This window comes from Arvicanthis niloticus, chromosome 17, assembly GCF_011762505.2.
Source record: "Arvicanthis niloticus isolate mArvNil1 chromosome 17, mArvNil1.pat.X, whole genome shotgun sequence".
Lineage (NCBI taxonomy): Eukaryota > Metazoa > Chordata > Mammalia > Rodentia > Muridae > Arvicanthis > Arvicanthis niloticus.
Window position 1 is genome coordinate 27,830,648 of NC_047674.1, and position 22,932 is coordinate 27,853,579.

The window sequence follows — 22,932 nt, forward strand, 5'->3', positions numbered from 1 at the left end:
TAGCAGCCCCTGCCTCTGAGGTTAGAACAGGGAGAACATAGTAGGTACTCAGCAATGTTCAGCAGGATTGTGGAAAGAGCGGCTATTGTTAACATCGTATGCCAGACCCATTTATTAAGCATGGTGCAGATGCAAGCATGATGCAGGTGCTGCACCCACGTTACTCCATTCCTAGCCTTCAAACCATTCCTAACCCAGGGAGCTGGGATTGCTAATTCCCTGTTCACAGCAGAAACAGGTTCAAGACAGGAAGCAAATGAGCAAACGAAAAGAAGGAAGGGTTCTAACCAGACACATTGTTTCCAGATCTATGTTTCTTCCTCTGCAGGGGACCCCTGCATTTGTCCTCTGCCTGCTCTTTCTAAACCAAGAGAAGGCTCTCTATGGCTCACCAGGCTTATAAATAGACACAAGGTACTTTCAGAAAAGCATTTTAAAGTTTCCAGTATCCTATTGTTATGATGTATTTAATTGCGTGTGCCCCTGCGTGTGTATCTTGACTTTAATACCAGTCAGCTAATTAACCTGTTGATTAAAGGACGAGTTCTTCTCAATGACTAAAGGAATACTAGCCTCCTCAGCATCTCTCTATGGTCTTTTTCAGAGGTGGGCAAGTCCTTTCAGATAAGAGCCAGATAGGTCATGTTTTATTGCCCTCATAGACCACATGGTCTCTGTCATACTACACAGTGGTACAGACACAGTCGAACAAAAGCCCCAATACAAATGTGCTTATGGACATTGGAGTCTGGGCCTTAGTCAATGGTCACATGTGCTGGAGTATTCTTTTCATCTTTTTTTCAAGCCTTTAAAACCTGAAAGCTCTCCATACTTGATGAGTTACAGAGACAGGTGATAGCTCTAGATGGCTCTATATGCAACCTGTGCCAGGGAAACTACAATGTCTCATAAAGAAACAATGGCCTCACAAAGAAAACAAAAAACACTTACTACTTTACTTAAGAAGACAAAGGAGAAACTGTAACTGTATTTACTTCTACAATCCAAAAGTTATCTTGTGCTTTAGAAAAAAGGTATTTTAAACATAGCTATAAAATTTCTGTAGAAAATGGACAGGGTTGTTTTGAGGGCTTTTTCCTAGCTATTTTCAGTCAAGTGACTCCCAAAATCTCCTTAGCAGCTATTGACTCTGAAATCGTTCCACACTCTTCCTGCATGGACCTTATCTAAACCACATTAATACTAATGATCGCCATTTTAATTAATATTATATTTCTAAATATATAATTATTTGTATGTCTACATGAGCATATTGACTTCAGTCAACTTTTTACATATGTATTCTACAACCATTGAGACATATTTTAGTAGCAAGCATGTTTCAAAGCATTACCTTATACCACCGTATGTTTCCATCAGCTTTGTTGGGGATGAATTCTTTCAGGTCAGGGCACACTAGTAACCCAGTGGCTGAGAGAGCTGAGACTTGCAAGTAGGAGATAAGAGGCAGAGATGCTTCAGTATTCTTAAAGACCTTGAGTTCCACGGACATTTGCTCACAGTGGGATGTGTTTCTAATTGTTTGTTAAGAAAAAGAAAGAGGCAATGAATGGAAAGACAGAAATACAAAAACCAAATGAACATAAGAACAGCTTCCCGCCCCCATCCCGCCCAGTCTGCACTGCCTTGATGAGTATGGCTTACCTCCTGCTCCTTTTAACTTCTTGTGATACAGAAGCATCACATCTAACTGCTATCTACAAGCTGTGTGCCCTGTGCTTCTCATGAAGGACCACTGTAGAAGCTTCATTCCCAAGCCCAGGGCCCTGAGATTCCCCCTAAGAATGCTTTACTAATTGATTTCTAGTTTCAGAAAACTGCTGAGAACTTTGTGTTTGGACTCTTAAAATAAAATAAAAGCCATGAACAAAACCATATATATAGCAGAGGCTTAGAGGAAACAACTAATTTGGAAAGATGTTTTGATTGTCAGACCACCCATAATTCTAGGACTATGATGTTATCAAGTATTCAAGGAAGACTTGAACATATTGAATGTTGTCCTTAGAACTGAGAAAAGGCCAGAGGCAAATATATATATATATATATATATATATATATATATATATATACATATATACATATGTATATACATATGTGTATATATATGTGTATATATGTATCTATGTGTATATATGTGTGTGTGTGTGTGTGTATATATATATATATATACACACACACACACATATATATCTATGTATATATATGTCCCTGGAAATGTGAGGGGAAATGAATGAAGGGATAAAAGAGATTAATACAAAAAAAATGTTTAAAATAGAAAAACAGTGTTTAAAATAGAAAAAACAACGTTTAAAATAGAAAAACATGGGCTCAGCTTGGATGAGGCTCTGCATTTGACTGCAGCTTCTAAAGAAAATGAAAATGAAACAAAATGAAATAGAACAACTATAATTTTATCAGCTAAGACCCTAAGATGAATAGCTACTTACGATAAATAACACACCAATTGAGAGAGACCATCATCAGAATCAATTGCAAAAAAAAAAAAAAGATATAAAAATTACTTCCAAAAAAGCCTAACAATAAAAGATGTAGAACCTCATGAGCTGCAGCTTCCTGCCTGGCACGCTACACCCCCTGATGTAGTAATGGCATGGCTCTAATGGAGGTAACCAACCATTCTCTGGGTGGATCTGAGGCTTCCTCCACAGGAAAAAACCTGCTCTCCAAGGCTAGAGATGTCATAGGTCCTAAGCAAAAACTCATTGCTATTGTTTTTTTTTAATGGCATGGTATGGAACTGCCTTCTAAATTAAATATTTGTGTTTATACTCACTGATGAAAGCTGCTCTCAGCCTTTACCAGAGAAACCTCTGTTTTCAGTCTATGGCAATACAGAGAGACTCAATGGTCGTACAATGACTCTGGACTGCTTGGCCCTACATGGGACATTCATATCACCCACTCAGAGACTCAGGGAACATTGCATAGGAGGGAGCAGAAAGAATGAAGGCCCAACAGTTGGGGGAAATGGCATGAAATAGCATCTTCTGAACATGACATGGTCACTGTACTCATGAATTCAGAGTAGCTGTGGTTATCTGTATAAAACTGGGCTGGCTACAATTATATAATGCACAGGGAGGAACATCTGAAGTGAGGCGCTCACTACAGGCAGTTACAGGGTTCTAGGGGAGGAAGCTATCATCTTCTCCAGCTGTGTGGTCACTGGAAAGTTACCCATGCTCTAGTAAATAGCAACCCATTCCTACAAGCAACCATGATTAAACATGATGTGTCATGCACACAAAATGACACCAGAGTTGGAAGAGGATCTGAGGGAAGAAAGAGGTTTCAGTGGAAAAAGAAGAGGGATAAAAGATCATGATGGGAAGTGGAAATAACCAAAATCCAGCGAATAAGTGTATGAGACAGTCAAACAAACAAATGATCGCATTACAGAGATGCAAATCAAAAGTCTGAAGAGTGCTCTCAGTAGCAACTTAACAGCAAACTGATCTCCAGTCTAGTAATATATACATACAAGGTAGTACTGATCTTCCAGTGGTTTCAACTAATGTAAATTAAGTACAGATTGAAGTAACCTAAGTCTCTGTAGCTAATAAGAGACAAAAATCAAAGGCTCTTAGAAATCCTATAAACTAGGAGATCTTTCTAGAAACCAAGCCTGCCAGACATACCAAGAACCCCAAGTGTGTTCACATTATTGATCTGATAATTCCCCTTGGACAGAACACTGAGATCTGGGGACTGTTTGTTCTGGCAGCATTATCTTGAATACTCTGAGTGACAGAAAGATCGTGTGACTTCCCAATAGCAAGAGCACGAACAGGGCAGGGCAGACTTGTGTCTTGGAACTGTGAACACGCCTAAGTATGTCTTAGCAGTTGCTGAAGATTTTCACTCTAGTTGAAGCCCAGCATTACACAGTTGGAAGAGAAAGTAAACATTCCCCCCCACCCCCGCCCCCAGGCAAGGAACACTTGAATATGCTGAGGTTTGCAGTGGCTCCCTCAATCTCAGAGCTCCCTCTTTTCTCAAGAAAAATAAGGGCATCAGCTATCATTCTTAATCGAGCATAAAAACTATGTCTCCAGTGTGCCTCTGTTCACCTCTTTCTAATGCTCCCTGGCATAATTCCTAGAAGACCCCTGAAGGGGCTCAGTGTTTATATTAACCATAGACCATGACTCTCCCCACACTAAATCCTTGCCACGCCGTGGTTAGTCCACCCAACCCTCCCAACAAACCTCTCAACAAAGAAGAAAATCGAAACTTGAGTGTCAGGATACAAAGGGGGAGGGGCTAAGATCCCCATTTGGCCTTTCCAGTCCCAAGATGGAGGTCTCATTGTGGTGGTTGCTTGCATGCTTGATTTTCTCCTGTACTTCTAAATTTTCCTGGTAATGCTTCTCAGAGAAAGTCAGTTGGAAAACCTGGGAGGAAAGCAGCTTTACTCGTGCTGCAAATCAGATGTTCCTTATTTCCCCGACATAGGAAATAGGAACCTGCTTCCTCAGTAAGAACAGCATAATCTTAGCCACTGAGCCATCTTTCCAGTGCATGCACGTTTCTTTTCTTTTCTTTCTTTCTTTCTTTTTTTAAGATTTATTTATTGACTACTCTGAGTGACAGAAAGGTCACGTGACTTCCCAATAGCAAGCGTACAAATAGGGCAGGGCAGTCTCTGTCCTGGAATGTGAGTACACTGTTGCTCTCTTCAGACACATCAGAAGAGGGCATCAGATCTCATTACAGATAAGGTTGGGAGCCACCATGTGGTTGCTGGGAATTGAACTCAGGACCTCTGGAAGAGCAGTCAGTGCTTTTAACTGCTGAACCATCATCTCTCTAACCCCATATACACACTGTGTATACCTACCTAGGACTGGGGCTGATGTTGTATGAACTTCCTCCATTCCTTCTAAGAATGTCACCCTGCCTGGGTCTTCTAAGTGTCAATATCTTGGGCAATTTCTCCATAAACAAGTTAATGAAATCTAGAAGGAGTCTAAAGCCAGCAGTGGGCGGAGCAAGCAGTGGTCTAGAAGCAGGGCAGCCATCAGGAGAGGGATAGTTGTTTTCCAGTCAGGCCAAGGGTGTGTCCTAATCCTTTCAGAAGAACAGCATCAGAAACTATTAAGAACATGAAGCCAACAACTTTACCCTTTGCAGAGCAGCAGAACATGTCAACACTGAAGAATAATGAGAAAGCAAGAGGACACATGTAAAAACAGACCTATATCCTGGCCTCACACTGTGCAAAAAGCTTGTCAGCCCTGAAACATAGGAGTTAAATGTGTAAATTTATAGGAAGAAAATGAAGGGGAAAGCTTCAATACTTTGAAATAAACTGTGATTCCCTGAACCCAGAAAACACAAACACTAAAAGAAAAAAAAAAAGACATAATTTAGAAATCACCAATGTGTAAATCTGTTCACACAGAGGACGTTACCAACAGAGTGTATAAGCAAGCTCCAGAGTGAGATGAAGTATCCCCAAGTTGTACAGCTAATTAGGAGAAAATATCCCCAAATCTTGGATAAGCAATGCAGTTCTCAAAACCAGCAAGGACTGGAGAAGCCTTTTCTCTAAAAAGTAGACACAAGAGGCTAAGGAAGAGACAGAAAGCTGAAATACCAGAAGCTACAACCAAGAACATGGAGCACCACGTCACACACATTAGAATAGCACTGTAAAAAATTTAATAAGCAACCAGTTTTGGCAAGACTGGGGAGCAACAGAACCCTTGTGGGGATGGAAGTCAGCGCAGCTGCTGTGGAAAATCGAACAGCAGTTCATAAATAAAAGAAAATCATGAATTGCCAGGTGATCCAGAAACACAAACAAAAGCTTATGTTTATGTAGTTACTCACACAATGGCATTCCTAAAGATAGCCACAAAGCAGGACAAACCTGTGTGATCACAGAAGGAAGGACGAATGGACAAACAAATCGTGGGATGTTTGCACAAGACAGCAAACAGTCAGCCTTAGGAAGGAAGGGAATTCCGACGTGGGCTATAACACTGGCATGAGTCATCTACAAGCTGCAGATTAGTTATAGACACAGAAGGTAAACGGTGGTTGTCAGGGGCTGAGGCAGGGAACAGATGGACAACTGTAGTTTAAGGAGGACCAAGCTCCAGTTCGTGAAGAAGAGTGAGTTCTGGAGGTAGATGGTGCTGGTGCCAGTGACAGTGCGGAAGTGCTTAGCTTGCTTGAGCCATCCACTTAAAGACAGTCAGCAGGGTAGGATCTACGTCATATGTGTGTTATAACAATTTGTTTTTGAAAGCAGCAGGACATAGATTAGGGAGATGCACGGTGCAGCCCCTCCTCCTGTCCCGTAGCAACTTCCTGTGACTATTCAGTCTCCACATCTGTCCAATAAGCATTCGGATTAGCCCAATGCTAAGACTCCATCTAGTTCTAAAATTCTGCTGGGGATTTCCCATCTATGTCTTCTTTCTCTACCATGTAGAGTTTCCAGTGAAAAGCACAAAACAAGTCTCTATCCTTCTGGGGGCTCACGTTCTAATAGTGGACAAATGTTACATATATGCACACAGAACAGATGTATCTCATGGTGAAAAAAAAAAATGTTACCAAGAAAAGTAACTTCGGGGCAAGGAGCCAGGACCGAATGCTGTGCTGGCTAACATGGCTCCAGGGAGCTCTCTCCAGAGAGGTGACATTTGAACAGAGACCAAATATCCCTCAGGAGGAAGGGAGCTACAATCATGTCTGGACGAGGGGTTTTCCTGGTTAGCTTTCCATCACTGGTGAATACCAGGACTAAAAGTAACATGGACAGGGTCTATTTCAGCTTACAACTTACAGTCTGTCATGACATCATGACAGGAAGTCAGAGCAGGAACCTAGAGGCAGAAACTGAAGCAGAAGCCATGGAGGAACACTGCATACTGGCTTGCTGTACATGGCTTTTTCAGCCTACTTTCTTATACAACCCAGGACCTCCTGACCAGAGCATTACCTACAGTGTGGTGGTTTGAATAAAAATGGCCCCCAGAGGCTCCTATATTTGATGCTTGATCATTAAGGAGTAGTACTACTTTAAGAGAGATTAGGAGGTGTGGCCTGTTAGGAGGTGTGGCCTGTTGGAGGAGGTGTGGCCTTGTTGGGAGCAGCTAGCTTATGTCAAGTTGACAGAAGAAAAAAAATATATATGCATATATATGTATATATATATATGTATACATATGTATATACATATGTGTGTATGTATATGTATATTCCTAAACAGCACAGGAGTTTTTGCAGGAACACAAAGGAGAATATAGTATGGATTGCCATTCATGTACTTTGAAAGTGCAATTGTCACTGAAAACCTTAGAATCCATTCTGCCTCTGCCTGGACATTGAGTCCACATTACCCCAGTCCCAGAGAGTCTTACCTGAATGTGCAAATGTAGGTACCAGAGTCCTGCTGCACTGCTGGCAAAACCCAGAGTGTGTCACCCTTCACCCACATCCTTGGCTCATCTCCTGGGATCAGCTGAGAAGAGTCCAATTTACTCCAGGTCAGAAGGCTGTGGGAACTGCTGGAGGTGTCTGAATGAGGTACCAGGGGGCACCTCAGAACCACTGGCTCGCCTTCCAGCCTCAATTCAGATTTGGCTTCTCTGCCACGAAACTGGCAGTTGACTCCATGGACTGTAAGTCAGAGATGGGATATTGCTCAGCTATTTAAAAACAATGACATCATGAAATCTGCAGGCAAATGGATGGAACCAGAAAATATCATCCTGAGGAGGCAACCCAGATCCAGACAAATGTGGTATGTACTCACTTATAAGTGGGTATTAGCCACAAAGTACAGGATAACCATATCATGTTCCACAAACTTAAAGAAGCTAAATAGCAAGGGGGGAACCCTTGACTCTCACTGAGAAGGAGAAATAGAATAGACATAGGGGTGTGGATAGAGGGAGGAAACTGGGTTGGGGAGGGGTGGGGAGGAAAGCTGGAGGAAGAATGGAGGGGTGGGGGACATATCTGGGATGACCCAGAAGTCTAGGACAATGGAAACTTCCAGGAATCTGTGAGGTGATCCTAGCTAAGAAACCTAGCAATGGAAATATAAAACCTGAAATGGCCATCTCCAGCAAACAGAAAAAGACTCCAAATGGAGGGACTGGGATGCCATCCCAGCCACAAAACCTTAGACCAACAATTTCTCCTGCCAACAAGATGTGCAGGGGTAACGATGGAGCAGAAATTGAAGGAAGGGCCAAGCAATGACTGACCCAGCTTGAGACCCATTCCATGAGAGACAGCCCACCCCGACACCATTCATGATATTCTGCTACACTTCCAGAAAGGCACCAAGCATAACTGTCATCTGAGAGGCTTCGCCCAGCAGCTGATGGAAACAGATGCAGAGACCCACAGCTAAACATTAGGCAGAGCTTGGGGAATTCTATGGAAGAGGGATAGAAAGGATTGAAGGAGACATAGAGGTAAAGGACACCACAAGGAAACCTACAGAATCCACTAACTTGGGCCTCTAGGGGCACACGAAGACCTTAGGAAGAGCAAACAGAGAGCATACATACAACAGCCTGAGGCCCTCTGCACATATGTAAAGGTTGTGCAGCTTGGTTTTCACGTGGGACTCCTAACAGCAGGAGCAGGGGCTGTGTCTGACCATTGCCTGCCTTGGGCTCCTTTCCCCCTAACTGGGCTGCCTTGTCCAGGAGAAGATGCTCCTAGTCCTGCTGCAAGAGGGGGCTCCATGAGAGTCCTCCATTTTCTAAGTCGGAGAAAGGGAGAGCAAAGGGAGGGCAGGGGTGAGGTGAGAGGGAGAGATCGGGAGGAGAAGAGGGAAGGTAGGCTACAATCGGGATGTAAAGTAAATAAATTAACTAATTAAAAAAAAAAAAAACAATCCTTCTCTCACTCTGCTCGGAGCAGGGGGTCTCTTACTTGGCTCAGAGATTGCTATCCTGCCAATATCGTCAACAGATTTACCAGATTACTATCTGGATTAAGTCTGCAGTCTTCTGGGCATCTCAAACTCCAAAGTAAAAGCTATCTTTGAATAGGGGTAAACTGGTCATATTCTCCATTCTCTTCCTGGCAGGAAAGACACCCAGGCTTCAGCTTACAGCCAGGGAGTCTCTGTCATCACTTGCCTAGCTACGAATGTTTGTAGTTCGCTGCTTGTTAGCTGAATCCCACTGGGAAACTGGTTTTCCCGAAGCCCTTTCCCAGCTGAAGTGGTCATTTCTCACCTGTGTGCGTCTCCGATGTAATAGGAGATTCAGAAACCCTTCCTGTGGGCACCACTGTGGGAGTGGTGAAAGCAGAAACCCCAGTTACTAACACAAGCAAGATGAACATTGTCTGCACCAACTTCCAGAGCACGCAGGACCCTCGGAACCTATGGGAGGAGAAAGAGGGAGGGGTCAGTAGGAGCATGAGCTTCCATGGAAAGGTGGTTCTGGGGTTGGGGGTGGGGAGGGACTAGAACAGGGTCTTGAAACTGCTCCTGAGAACGAGAACGTTTGCTGTATATATTTTCAAATAAGGAAATTGAAACCATTTGTATTTGTCTCCCTGTAGCTGTATGTATGAACTTGGCTAACATCAAAACCCACCCATCTCCCACAGACCTACCTGGAATGGAAGTTTCAGGTCCCAAGTACCTGCCTCTCCAGAAGTGTATCTGAGCAGACCCTGACCCTCTGCCTCTTGTACCCTTTGCTCCTCTAGGCTTGTGCCCACATGCCACTCTCTGGGTGAGGTGTCTCCTCCTTACTCCCAACGTAAGCCTGCACCACTTTCTGAGCCCCAGTCCCCTCCCCACATTCTCCTCACTGTCTCTCTGGTCCTCTGCAGCACTCCTCACTGAACACACATAAGCTCTCCGCAGAAGACAAGGACTCTGTCTTCATCTTATGCACTGTCCTACCCGAGCCTGAACTCAGTTGCTGAGTTCATGAGCACCTCCACAAATCACCGAAAGCCAAAAGATCCTCTGGTTTCTCTTGTCGGGAGCTTTGCCTGGGTCCACGTGAGCAGACTCAGCCAGTCATAGATGAAACCAGCAAAAGGAAGTCTTCTCACCAGGACCCATCAGCTCTTACTGTTAGTTGTCTGCCTGCCAGAGGTGGGACCACAACGCACAGGAAGCTACTACCCCTCCTCAGCCTTGGGTTCTTCTGCTCAGTTCAAGATCGAAGTAAAGCAGGCAACACCATCCGAGTGAGGCTTTGGTGGGGATTTTGTTCCGGCTAGGATCCCAGGGGCCACTCTGAAAGGGCAAGAAGGATGCCTACACAGACATGCTCACCTTGGACAGCCCGGGCAGCTCAGAACTGAAGTCCCTCAGAGGGAAACTGCTTAAATAGCATTATCCTGCAAAACCTGCTTCTCATTAACCATAGAGACGAGGATTGAGAAATCAACACTTTCTTTCTCTCCTCATCCCACCCATCCCACCCATCCCACCCTCCACCCTCAAGATGATTATCTTCTTAGGTCTTAACTGGTCACGACTGACATTATCTGTTTCTGGCAGCTAAGACTAGAGGCATAGAAATCTCTCCTTGACTGTTCTAGTGACATGTGTGGTCTCAGCTCTTCTCCTGAAGGCATAGGTTTCTTTCTGTTTGTTTGTTTGTTTGTTTTTCGAGACAGGGTTTCTCTGTTTAGCCCTGGCTGTCCTGGAACTCACTCTGTAGACCAGGCTGGCCTCGAACTCAGAAATCCGCCTGCCTCTGCCTCCCAAGTGCTGGGATTAAAGGCATGCGCCACCACTGCCCAGCAAGGCATAGGTTTCTATAAACCTGCGGCTCGCCATGGCCAGGAAGCAAGCACAGTGTTGGCCTCTGAATCTTAACAAATAGCACTTGCTTATGTTTTCTTGAGGTACTTTGGCCAAAGCACTGCAGAGAGAGAGAGAGAGAGAGAGAGAGAGAGAGAGAGAGAGAGAGAGAGAGAGAGAGAGAGTTAGTTTCCCTGACCCTGAGGAAGCAAGGTAGCTAGCTTCCTGTGGGTCCTGATCCCACTCCATAAGGCACACAGAGTTGTGGCTCTGAAAAGATTCAAATTTTAGATCAATATTGGGTCCCAGGGACCAAGATGGCCTTCCCTTTCATCTTTCTTTATGCGTAAGCGTGAGGTCATGCCCAAGAACTATCACTAGCAATTGTAGAATCATGCTTTATTTTCATAGGCTGTCTGTTAGGAGTGTACATGAGTTTAGAACCAAACCTCTCAAAGGAAGCTAGCTGCTGGGGACTTCTCTGGCTCTTCAGAAACCCATCTGCTCTCTCTAAAGAGAATTAGAAGCAAGTGTTAACTGGAAAGAAGGTAAGAATCCTCGCTCTAGGCTGCCCACTTATAGCCACCATTGCACAGCTGATACTGGAATCTGAGCCAAGGAGCTGAAGCAGAATAGAATATGAAACTCTGTATCTGATAAAACTGTTTCTCTGTTTGCCAGACAAGGCTTTCCTGAGGTCCAGGCTCCCCGGATGTGATAGTGACTTTGTGAAGGAAGTGGAAGAGCTTGCAGGATACTCAGACCTCTTCAGTCCAGGTGGTAACTTTCTCCCTGAAGGGACCAGACCCAAGCTTGGGCTAAGTGTGGGATGCCACTCAGCTTGCCCTCTCTGAGGTAACCAGAGAGAACAATCTCCCTTCCAGTGACCTTCCTGTTACAGTGTGTACACTGTTTCCGAGCTGGGTGTCACTGTTCCTATTGGAAATTGGCTGTAGATAGATCTTCAGGGGCCTTGAGGGATTACCCTGGGATATCAACCAAATCAGGGCAGCCAGAGGTTCATGAGTTTCTCTAAACTCTTTCTTCTTCAATAATCTTCTATCTAGTTATAAACCTTAAAGGCTTCTATCAGAGTTGACAAAGGGTCAGAGTCTGCCTCAAGCTGTGTAACTAACTTCCTGTAGGAACCAGGGATAGCCTGTGTCAGAAGATGAGAAGCCACCTGAGTTCCCCTTTGCCCTGGGTTTGGAACAGTGTTGCTGTGTTTTCGGAAGTGCCTCATAAAGGTTCACGAAGGTCTAACTTCATCTCATTAACAGGTTGGACCTTTTAGGCCTTCCTTCCTTCTCAAACAAAGACTATGTAATATCTGCTCTCTCCCTAGCTCCAAGATGGAGTTCCCCAGGTCTTGGTGGGGACCCACATAGGAAACTCCATCTTCCCTGGGTCCCTGGACATTAATCATGTGGCTGTGTGCTGATTGTGGGCCTACAGTGCTGTGATAACACACCCCAAGACAAGATAAAAGTCAAACCTCAGGGACTCACCCCTGAACCTTTCAGTGTTCTCTGAGAAGTTGACAAACCTGTCTTTACATTGGGCCATATCCACTGCTGAGAGGGAACCAGTACCCTGATCATCTCTCTGCCTCAGGTTGTCATTTCCCAAAATTAAAATTGATTCCCTTGATTGGGGTAGAGTGTCAGGTGACTTCCTGACTTCTGTCTCATTAAAGATGGTATGGATGGGGGTAAGTGGCCAATGAGGAAGAAATACCTCAACCCCTGAAACCCAGGATGGAAAAACTCTAAGGAGAATTCAGTAAATTAATCTTACTTTGTCTGTGTGATTGCATATTGCTTTTAGATATAGGGCCAAGCATCTTTACTAAGATGATGCTGGTAACATGCACAGAAAGGGTTTGCAGAGATGACGACCCTTCACCCCCTATCCTGGTATCTTCAGACTCGATTAGCACATGTCAAATTAGGAGACTGTTAAGCCTGGAACTCTGATTCGCTTGTGTCTTCTTAGGAAGTCCCCACTTGGCTTCAACCACTGTTTCTTGGCATCACTGCATATCAGGATCACCTGGAAGCTTTCAAAAAGTACCTAACAGCCTGCAAAATTGTAGCTGAAAGCGGATCCCCCAAATTGGTAATTTATCTCCCCCAGTTGACACCAAGCAGCAGCATCTAGATAGGTCACTGTGTACCCTTTCAGAGACATGCTTAAAGACACGTGAATCAAATTCTCATTGAATAGTTTTGCTTTTTCTAAATTCCAAAAGAAAGTAGGGGTGGGGGGGGTTGAAAAAAGACACATCTCTGCTGCATCCCCAAATACAGCCTTCTGTGTGGGAGACAGAAGGGTCTCAAGGGGGACAAGACTCTGGTGAGGTTCCAAATAAAAGGAGCAAGCCTGTCAGAGTTTGGGCCTAGGAGGTCTTGGAGACTAGTGCCCATAGAGACCCATGACAGGAGTTCCTCACAATAGAGGTCTGATATCATTTCATAAGGGCACTTAGTTTTTTTCTTCTCCTTTTCCCTCCCTTTCACAGAATGGTGTTATGTCTGAAAGACCCATTCCCTAAGGCTACTTGTTAAGGTCAGAAAACATGGTTGGGAAGCTTGGCCTTCCTTGTTTTTCTCTCAGTGTCTCTGCTATACATACCCAGACGTCGTTCTGGTCATCACTCCTTAAGCCAGACATTATAGCAATGACCCATCTAGCATTTCCTTTGTGTTTGATATTATAAGTGGCCCAGACATGATTCAAAGTATACAGGAGGCTTACACAGCTCATACATTGCAGGGGGCTTCAACATCCTAGGTCTTCAGTATCTAGAAGATCCTTAAGTCAATGACCCATAGACACCAAGAGACAACAATTCCCTGGAGAGTAACCCTCATTTTATATACAATTCTGACATGCACTTAGAGATTCTACACACTCTTAACTTCCTGGTCTATAAAGCATCCCAGGGGGCAGGTCATGAATATCTTGAGAGAATGAGTATCCAAAAAGTCATATAGAATATCATATAGTAAGTAAGACCCTCCCCTAGGATGGGTCTATCGATTGTTCTTTGACATCTCCCCATGGCCCTTCTCACAACATACACCACACAACTGTTGATTAGACCAGTACCCATTGCCACAGCAAGGTAGCCCAGCAGATCATCCCAATGCTCATGTCATAAACTGGTGGTTTTCTCTTGTTCAGAAGTCTTTATGCCATATAGAGGCTGACTAGCCAAGACCAGGCAGGGCTGAGGACAGCTCCAAGATTCAGGCGGAATCCAAGTCAGCTCTATGTTTCTCTCTGCTTCTTTACAGCAGGAAACATCCATTTTCAAGGATGGCCAGGCAATGCAGGAGAGAGCAAGACGTGCTATGCTTGGAACGAGCCTCTTCTTGTCTGCTCACCTTCCTCTTGTCTCAGCAAGTTATGGGGTCAAGGAAAGAGTTATACCAGCCAGGCTAATATGGAAACATTCATCTTCTCCGCTGTGCTTGCTCTTATGCCTGGTTCTCCATGGGTGATAACAAGTTTCAGGTCAGAATCTACCTCATGTTTACAGGCCTCTTGGCCACACAGTGTCCAATCATAGAAAGTACCAGGGAACGTTTATGACTGAAACTCTACCTTCGATGTAATCTGAAACATTGCTGTGCCTCCCTTCCCTTGTGGACAGCTTGAAGTAGTCCAGATGGGTATGCCTTGTTGATGCAGGGAAAGCACTGGGAATGTTCCAGTAATCCTCTCTCATAAGTAGGGAATCTCCAAGTCCAAGGAGTCAGACCTACAGCCTTGGTACCTAGCTGTAGTGACAGGACAGTGGAGAGTTCTGCCTTGAAATGTAACTGACCTAGCACTTTCCAGCAAGTTCTTCTTGCTTCAGTGAGTCTCTCTCATTCACACATTCTTGAAATGCAAATACTTCCCAAGTCTCACCTCTAACCCTGTCCTTGGGTTTGGTAGCATGAAAGCCATACAAAATTAGGAGTTGCTTTGTCCTCTTAAGACATTCAACCATACATCATGTTCCCAGCTATACTTGCCCTAGACAGACTTATTGATTCTCTAGTTGGTATATGAAAGATGTTAAAATAACACCATGTCTAGCTTATGCCTTTGGACTAAAAAATAAAGCCAAATATACAATGTATGTAAATGTCATAGCCACAGTGACTGTGACAAATACAGAGCATACATTCCTTCATTTATCTTTAGGAGGTAAATATTATACAATTTTATATAAGATATATGAGAATAAATCAGAGACTAAGGGGTTTGACCATGATAGTATATCTACAAAGAACTGGGGTTTAAACCCAAAACTGCTGACTTCAAAAACCCCTGTTCTTCAGAACTATATTTTCTATGGCAGAGACTTTTTCCCCTTTCCCAATACTTATCTACCCTGTTTCCTCCAATAATATAACTTCTATCTCTCCACTACTTCCACAGTCAACCTTCACACAGACACCACTTCCCATCATCCTCTATGATGAGGAATGTCCTTGTGAAAGTTTTCAGGCACATAAAATGTCAATGAAATGTGTAAGATTACCTTCCTCCTGGGGAGGTCCCCTAAAGTAATATTTACGAACCTCACAGTTCCACTGCTAGGTATATATCCAAGGGAAATGAAATTACTGTGTCAAAGACACACTCATATTTATTCACAATAAGCAAGATTTGGAGTCAATTCAATATCCAAACATGGATAGGTGAAAAATATGTTGCAGATGTATACATATGGAATACTGTTTGTTTTTTTTAATTATAAATTCTTTGACTTGCATCAACATAGGTAAAAGGGATACCATGCCAAGCAAAAGAAGCCAGACATAGGCAATGACTGTAAAATCTCCCATGGATGTGGAATCTGAAAATGTTGGTCACATAGAAGTCATAGGTAGAGTAGTGATACTGATCACATAGAACTCATAGGTTGAACAGTGGTATTGATCACATAGAAGTCATAGGTTGAACAGTGGTATTGATCACATAGATCAATCATAGGTAGAGTAGAGGTCTCCAGAGATGGGGATGGGAGCAGAAAAGATGTGAAATATTGGTCAACTGGTACAATGTCAGGAAGAATAAGTACTCTATTCTAATTATACAATAAGATGACGGGCTGACTACAAAGATACACTACATATTCCAAAGAAGCTAGAAGAATTTCAAATGAGATCTATACCAAGTGGTTAGCATGCAAACTGCATGTGATTGCTCATTATGAAAAACATACACACTACCTCATTACATTGTATCCATAAGCATATGCCATTATGAGTTAGAAAAAAAATGACATCACCAACAAGGTTTCTACCAATCGTCCTTCCTTTGGTCCTCAGCACTCATACTCACTGGCGGCTGACTGTAGCCGCCATCTTGGACCACAAGTTAAGAGTATTCACGGAAAGTGTTGGAACAATGAGAAGAGAGTGGACTCTGGGACTGCCTTCTTTTATATGTTTCTATAATATGCAGCCAAACCCAATATGTGGCCAGTCTGGAGTTTGATAAATAAATAAATAAATAAATAGCCAGAGAAGGATCCCTAAAAGGCACCATCAGGGACGTTGTTCCTTCCCATAGCCCTCCTTCTGACATCAACCTGTTCCAGATCAGAACTTTTCTGTTGGTTGATTCTGAAAAACTTACCTTTTCACTCAGGAGATGCTTTGCACCCTCTACTGGGATGAACGCAATGCTCTCCCCAAGGCCCATACTGTTTTTGAGTCAGGTTTTCCTTGGGTTTATATAGAAATCTATAAACATGAATAAAATTGCTCCAACCCCAAAATGTCAGGTCACATTTACTCAGGCATGGTCTCTAGCTGATGGTCTATAAAATCATGAAGCCTCGGAGTCGGGAGCATGTGGTTTAGAAGGGAAATGTCCCAGGCTCATGTGTTCGAATGCTTAGTCTTCAAATAGTGACACTGTTTTAGAAGTCTGTGGGACCTTTAGGAGGTAGATCCTTGCTAGAGGAAGAAGGTCACAGGGGTGGGCCTTGAGGTTTTTATGGCCTAGCCTCACTTCCTATTAACGCTTTGCTTCTTGACTAAAGATGCAATGTGACCACCTTGCCCCTAACCCCTGCTGTCATGTACAGTGGTAGACTTAAAACTGTAAGCCAAAAATAATTGGCTTTAAATTGCTTCTTGCTGGGTGTTTTGTTTCAGCAGCAGGAAACATAACTTATGTAAGAATTTTACTCCAATATCATCCTTAGGGAGGAAACCAAAGAGAATTTGAAGTCAGCCATTGTCTCTGGCTTGTCCATCTGGACAATCGAGAAGATCACCGTTACCAGAAGGAAAGGAAATCCTCTAGTGGGCCCCCTCCTTGTGTTCTGCTAGCCCCTTTCATGCTCTAGGCCACCCACAGTCAGGGAACTATCTTGACTTCTCTCTCTCTCTCTGGACTTCAGCAAAACCAATGCTTCAATGTGACTCTCCCTAGAAGTGGCTTCAGGCAAGCAAACCACAAGCACATAAAAATGACAGTTTTCAATAATCAAAACCTCACAGAAGGCTGGAACCAAAATCATTTTAGTATACAAACAGCAAGTCCTTGGCAGGGAAAGAATCATCTGCTCCGGCTCCCAGCCAAACACACTCCCTGCCCTACTTTCTTTAAACACATCTCAAAATCATAGGCAACTTGATTTCTCCCGTGGAGTCTGAGTTGACCTTACTATCAGGAGGAAATCTCAAGAGTGGCTCATTCCAAACACCTAAGTTTTGAGTTGACCTCCTCTATCTTTTTCTAGGCAAATAGTCATGTTTCACACCTTACAGGGAGAGGCTGTAAAGCAGGGCGGGGGGGGGGGGATAAGAAAATAAAGAGTGTGTGTGGAGACAGGGCAAAAGAGAGAAAGGATGCCGTAAAGTAAAAGGCTCAGATGATCAAGCCCCAAACAGACAGGCGTCGTCCACCTAGGCCTGGGACACTGGTCAGATGTGCCTTTGATGAGCTGTTTGTGTCCTGATCTCTGGACATGGAGAATGCAGACAGCCTAAGAGCATGTGTGTGATTACATCATCTCTCAGTCTAACTTTTATAAGCTATAAAAGGACTGTAAACTGAAGAAAACAGTATGGGCACTTCAGAATATATTTCACCTAGACTCATTAATGTTCTCTCTCTCTCCCTCCCTCTCTCTCTCCCCCCTCTCTTTCTCTCTCTCTCTCTCTCTCTCTCTCTCTCTCTCTCTCTCCCTCTCTCTCTGTACACTGTAAAATTCTATATACAGGAAAAAATATAACAACCAAAAAATACAGGTATCATCAAACCTCTAAACACGGCAGAATATATATATATGAATAAATGTTTTGACAGATTGAGAAGAAAAAAGAAAGAAAAAGAAAGAAACAAACAAACAAAGAAACAAAGAAATGCAAACCAGTGGCTGAGGAACCCTTGGCCCTAGAGGATGGCCTATGGCAGTCGCTCTGCTAAATGGACAGCATCAAACTGCCTTCTAGATACTTAAGTTTCCATCCACAGATTAGGCAGCTCTCAACCCTCATCACAGAGGCTTCTTCAGGGTAGGTAGCAGTTACGACAGAATCAGCTTGTCAAGTGCACTGTGGGGTGCTCACCCATGCCTAAACGGGACGTCTATCCCAACCCCCTCCCCCAAAATGCTCAGGGAACATTCTGAGAAAAAAAGAAGAAAAGATCGTAAGAGCCCGAGGTCAGTGAAACCTGCCACTGAATTGTCTTCTGGACATGACCTGACCATTGCACTCATGAACACAGTAGCATCTGTGGCTGTGGAAGTTCAAGCCAGTCAATGTGTCAGCGTGCATGGCAGTGGGAATCTGGAAGCCCTGCTCCTGGCTGATGAGCCACTGACAGCTATTGGCTGCTAAGAGACAGAGGGTCAGCTTTCTTTCGAGATGTGTCCCCTGGTAGGTCTCTCATGCCCTGGTGAGTGGCTTTACACCATACACATACAGGCAACACTAATTAGACTGGATTACAAAAACAGAGCCCAAAATTGGCAGAAAAAATATAGAAATCATTTGAGTGAAACCGGAGGTGAGTATCCATGTAAAATTCTTTTTTAGGACCAATTAAAAATCATTAAAATCCTATCCTGTATTGAATGCGCCAGGACTGAATTAACCTGAGAGAATGATCCTAAGTTTGTGATTATCCTCCTTTTGGTGCCTGGAGGTTTTTTGGGCAGTTGTCATACTTCTGAGTCAGACAGAACAGAATGAGGTGACAGTATTGACTATTAGTCACGTTGACTAGCTATTGGCTCAAGTGTCCACCACTTAGTCATATTCAGTGTGGTAAACAAAATTCTAAAAACCCACACGTGCCTCGTGAATGCCATCCAAAGCATTCTGCAGCTGGTAAGAGAACAGTCACATCTACAAGATCTCAGGGAGAAAATCTCAGAACTTTAGGCAGTGAAGGGTAGGGAGGACCCTTGGTGCTAACAGGGAGAAATGTATAAAGTGATGGCTGGAGGCAGAATCCTTGATGGGCTGTTCAAAAATCATTGGTACTCTGTAGAAAAGGGAGCAAACTTGTTTTTTTATGCCCAGAATAAAGGGAATTCTGTCCTCAAGCAGCAACAAGGGTGCTGTATGTGATTGCATAAGCATGTCAGAATGAAAGCTGGCCATTCCTTAACCAGATCCCAGCCCCACCCCACCCCACCCCACCCCACCCTGCCACACACACACCCTCTGGAGAAGCCTAGGGAAATGGTAATGCGTCCTGGATGATTCCTTCCATCAGTATCACACGTAGATGGTGAAACTTGTCCCACTAAAAATGGGCATTTTCCATCTTGAAACAAATCCACAATGTGAAGCATTTCTATCATCTCAGAGCCCAAGTTTTCCCTCCTCTAAACAACATTCATTGGTCAGATTTTGCTATCTAGAGCCATCCAGAGGAATGTTCACTCTGGTCGGTAGTCCCAGACCTCAATGGGACTCTTCAGAAAAATACAGTGAAAAAAATAAATAAATAAACACAGGGGACAGAAAGTAGGTGGTTCATTTCCTCGTCTGTAAAAAGGACCCAACCTGGTAGAAATTTCAGGATGGCAGACATATCACATGAAGAACTCACCACAGTGCTGGAAAAGAGGAAGCGTTCAACACATAGCCGGCTCACTAGCGTTTTCTGAAAGGTGGTGGCTGAGGGAGTTAGTAACATGGCAAGGAGGAGATGAAGCCGGCAGATCTCAGCGTCCACCTCTGCATTCTGCCCAGTTCCCGGTTAGGTTCTACCCCATAGCCTGGAACTTTCTGGCATCACAGTCAAAAAACTAAGTTAGCATCAGTTACGATGCTAGAAGTGTATTTAGTGTTGCCTAATGGAACCAGTAATTCAAAGGCATAAATACAAATTACAGATTATGTTGACATACAAACATGATCTTAAGATCAGAGAGACAGATACATACACATCTATAATGCTGGTCTCCAATTCTAAGCTTTCTGGTATCTTCTTTCAGATTGACCCCTTAGGGATGGAGTCCTTAAACATGGATAATGGAAATCGAAACTGGGCTCCATCTTCGTGTGGCCATTTCCTAGCTATGTGATCTTGGGCAACCCCAAAGTCAGTTACACAATCCGGGTCGCAGTTTCTTCATCTCTAAAATACAAAGGCCACGCTAATGAGACCTCACTACCAAGTATAAATATCTGGGATTCAAAGTTGATCTGGATTTGAGCACAGGTCTTTGTCTGGCTTAAAACTTCTATTTCCAAAGACTCAAATCAGTGAGTCTTCATCAGACAACGTATACCAAGCAAGTCAGCTCCTTTGCCCCAAGCCCTTTAGCCAGCAAAGAACAGAACCAACTCTCAGGACTGGGGCTTCCTCCTGGGCATCGGACTTCTGCCTCTATTGGCCCATGTCTAGGTGACTGGGTTTTCTGTTGGCACTGGGGCTGAAGTCTGACTGCTAGCACACATAACACACCGTCCAACTCCTGTAACCTGAATATAGGAAACAATACAATCATCCAAATGACCAGTCACCCATTAACTTATCCACCTCAAATATGAGAGCTAGAATAAACAAGGACAGAAAGATCTTAAGAGCTGAAGGAGCCATAGGCTCTCCACATGGGTCTGTGTATTCACTCACAGCAGGAGCCTAGCAGCCTTCCCCTGATAGTCTCTCCCTATATTTGTAAGAGCGGCTACTTTTGCAGAGTAGGTTAGACATTATAGATGACCACAATCATGCCTTCCATCCCTCGGCCTTCTGTAGTGTTACCATCAGCCTTTTATCAAGAGGTAGAATCCAGCTCACCTCCCTTGAATGTGGACAGGCTAGTAACTCAGGTGCGGCCAAAAGAATGCAGCAGAAGTGAGTTCACCATGTGTGAATTCTACAGCTACGTCAGGGAGATCTAAGCAGTCACCTTGTTTCCTTACAGAAAACCAGTCACCACGGAAGCAGCCTGATTGATTGTCACCAGGGAGGCCATATGGGGGGTCTTGGCTGAGCTGTCAGCAACCTCTCAAATCCCCTCAAGAGTACCTACCACTCACGTGAGATAAACCATCTTAGACTCCCCAAACATGTCCATTTTTTAACTGATAACCACTGTTGGAACTCGGTTGAAATACAGCAGAGAGGAATTGTCTGGCTTTTTTCAAGTGTATGGTCTCTATGATATATGAGTTATAACAAAATGACAAGTGACCACATTTTAGTGTAGTTTTGCATGGAGCAAAGGGTAAGTAAGTGCTCATTTGAGGGCCAGTGCAAGGGGCTGATAGATCAGAGTGGAGCACAGGCTGACTGTGTTTGAGCTCCTGGAGGATGGACGAGGGACGACTGACCAGCGGTAGAAAATTAGATGGTTGACAGAAGAAAGTACACACTGAAAGCAGCAGGTGTCTGGCCCTGAACAAAGGGACAGGAAAAGACTATTGCAAAGGACAAAGCAAAGAACTATCTAGGGCCCAGAAGAGCTGATGCAAGCAATGCCCTTCACTTTAATGTCCTGACAAGAACACTGGGATGTGAGGGCACAAAACAGCCTTGGGTCACAGAGAACAAACACCCTGCTTCAAGCTCTTTTATGTAAGATGGAGTAGGGCCTATGTTCCGTGAAGGCAACACTGCAATCACTTTCCAGGGTGTCTCTATTGCTAATCCAAGATGGCCCCGGGAGTGTAAGCACAGCACACTGCTCAGAAAGGAGGGAAGGATCTAGGTAAGACATGGAGGAAACACCTTTCCTGTAGGAAGACACAAGCAGAAGAGAAAGGTCCTTTGGAGTCCGAGAAAAATGGAAAAGAGAGATATACCAGATGAAGGAGATAGATAGATAGATAGATAGATAGATAGATAGATAGATAGATAGAGACTGTTTGAAACCCGAAAGCCAAGTAGAAAAGAATTGTTGGGAGTGAACTTGTTTACACATTAATGGCCTAAGTCAGCCATAGGCCTAAGTCAACCATACATGCCTACTGACACAAAGTCTTGGTCTCTGTGGGAAAGCACTAACCCTAGAACAGATAGCTATAGATCTTGTAGACAGGTAGCCCTGGTGGGAAAGTACCAGCCTAGACAAGAACAAATGAATAATAGATCTTATGGACAGGTACATAGTGACCTGTTCTGCCTTGCTGCTTCTGTGAACTTTTCACCCAGCCAATATCTTGTTCTGAAAGACATCTGTACTCCCCCTGAGATCACCTATGCTCCCCAGAAACAAAGAAGACCCTACGTCATCCCCCTCCCCATATCCTGCTTCTATGTGTATATAACCCCCATGTGGAAAAATTAAAATTTGACAGCTTGATCAGACTCTAGACAGGCTGCTGGTTTCTTGCGTACCCTCAACCCCCGGTTCTCTCTTCCAGGTTTTCTGATCCCAGTTCAACGCCCCCATGGGACTGGGACAAAGAATTTTGATTCTTTTTAAGAAGCCAGAGGCAGAAGAACTTTGGTTCATTACAAGTGGGTCTGTGTAGGAACCCCACACAGAACAGTTGTTGCTCTTAGTAGGGCAGAGATGACGAAGAAGAAAGAAAGGATGCGATACATCAGCCAAAGGGATTCTAGGTTTTTAGAAGACTGCTATTTCTCACTCAACATAGAGTGTTTAGACCTTCCCCTGTCTGTCCAGTGAAGAAAGGGAGGCAAACCAAGGG

The 22,932-nt window shown here is 43.9% G+C and overlaps 1 protein-coding gene across 3 annotated transcripts in view; it reads right to left on the minus strand.

Annotated features, from left to right (window-relative positions):
* Positions 1-22,932, minus strand: part of Il1r2 (interleukin 1 receptor type 2) — a 40,598-nt gene that overhangs the window by 12,846 nt on the left and 4,820 nt on the right. Inside the window, exons 1-4 of one of the 3 annotated variants that reach the window (XM_076914983.1) lie at positions 20,214-20,371; positions 9,261-9,409; positions 7,422-7,680; positions 1,355-1,535 (exon numbers count right to left, since the gene is read on the minus strand). In XM_076914983.1, coding sequence (XP_076771098.1) covers positions 1,355-1,535; positions 7,422-7,680; positions 9,261-9,369 — 549 coding nt within the window. In that variant the 5' untranslated portion in view covers positions 9,370-9,409; positions 20,214-20,371. Of the gene's footprint in view, positions 1-1,354; positions 1,536-7,421; positions 7,681-9,260; positions 9,410-19,876; positions 20,024-20,213; positions 20,372-22,932 lie in introns of those variants that run through there. The other 2 variants (XM_076914985.1, XM_076914984.1) reach the window with 2 other exon arrangements.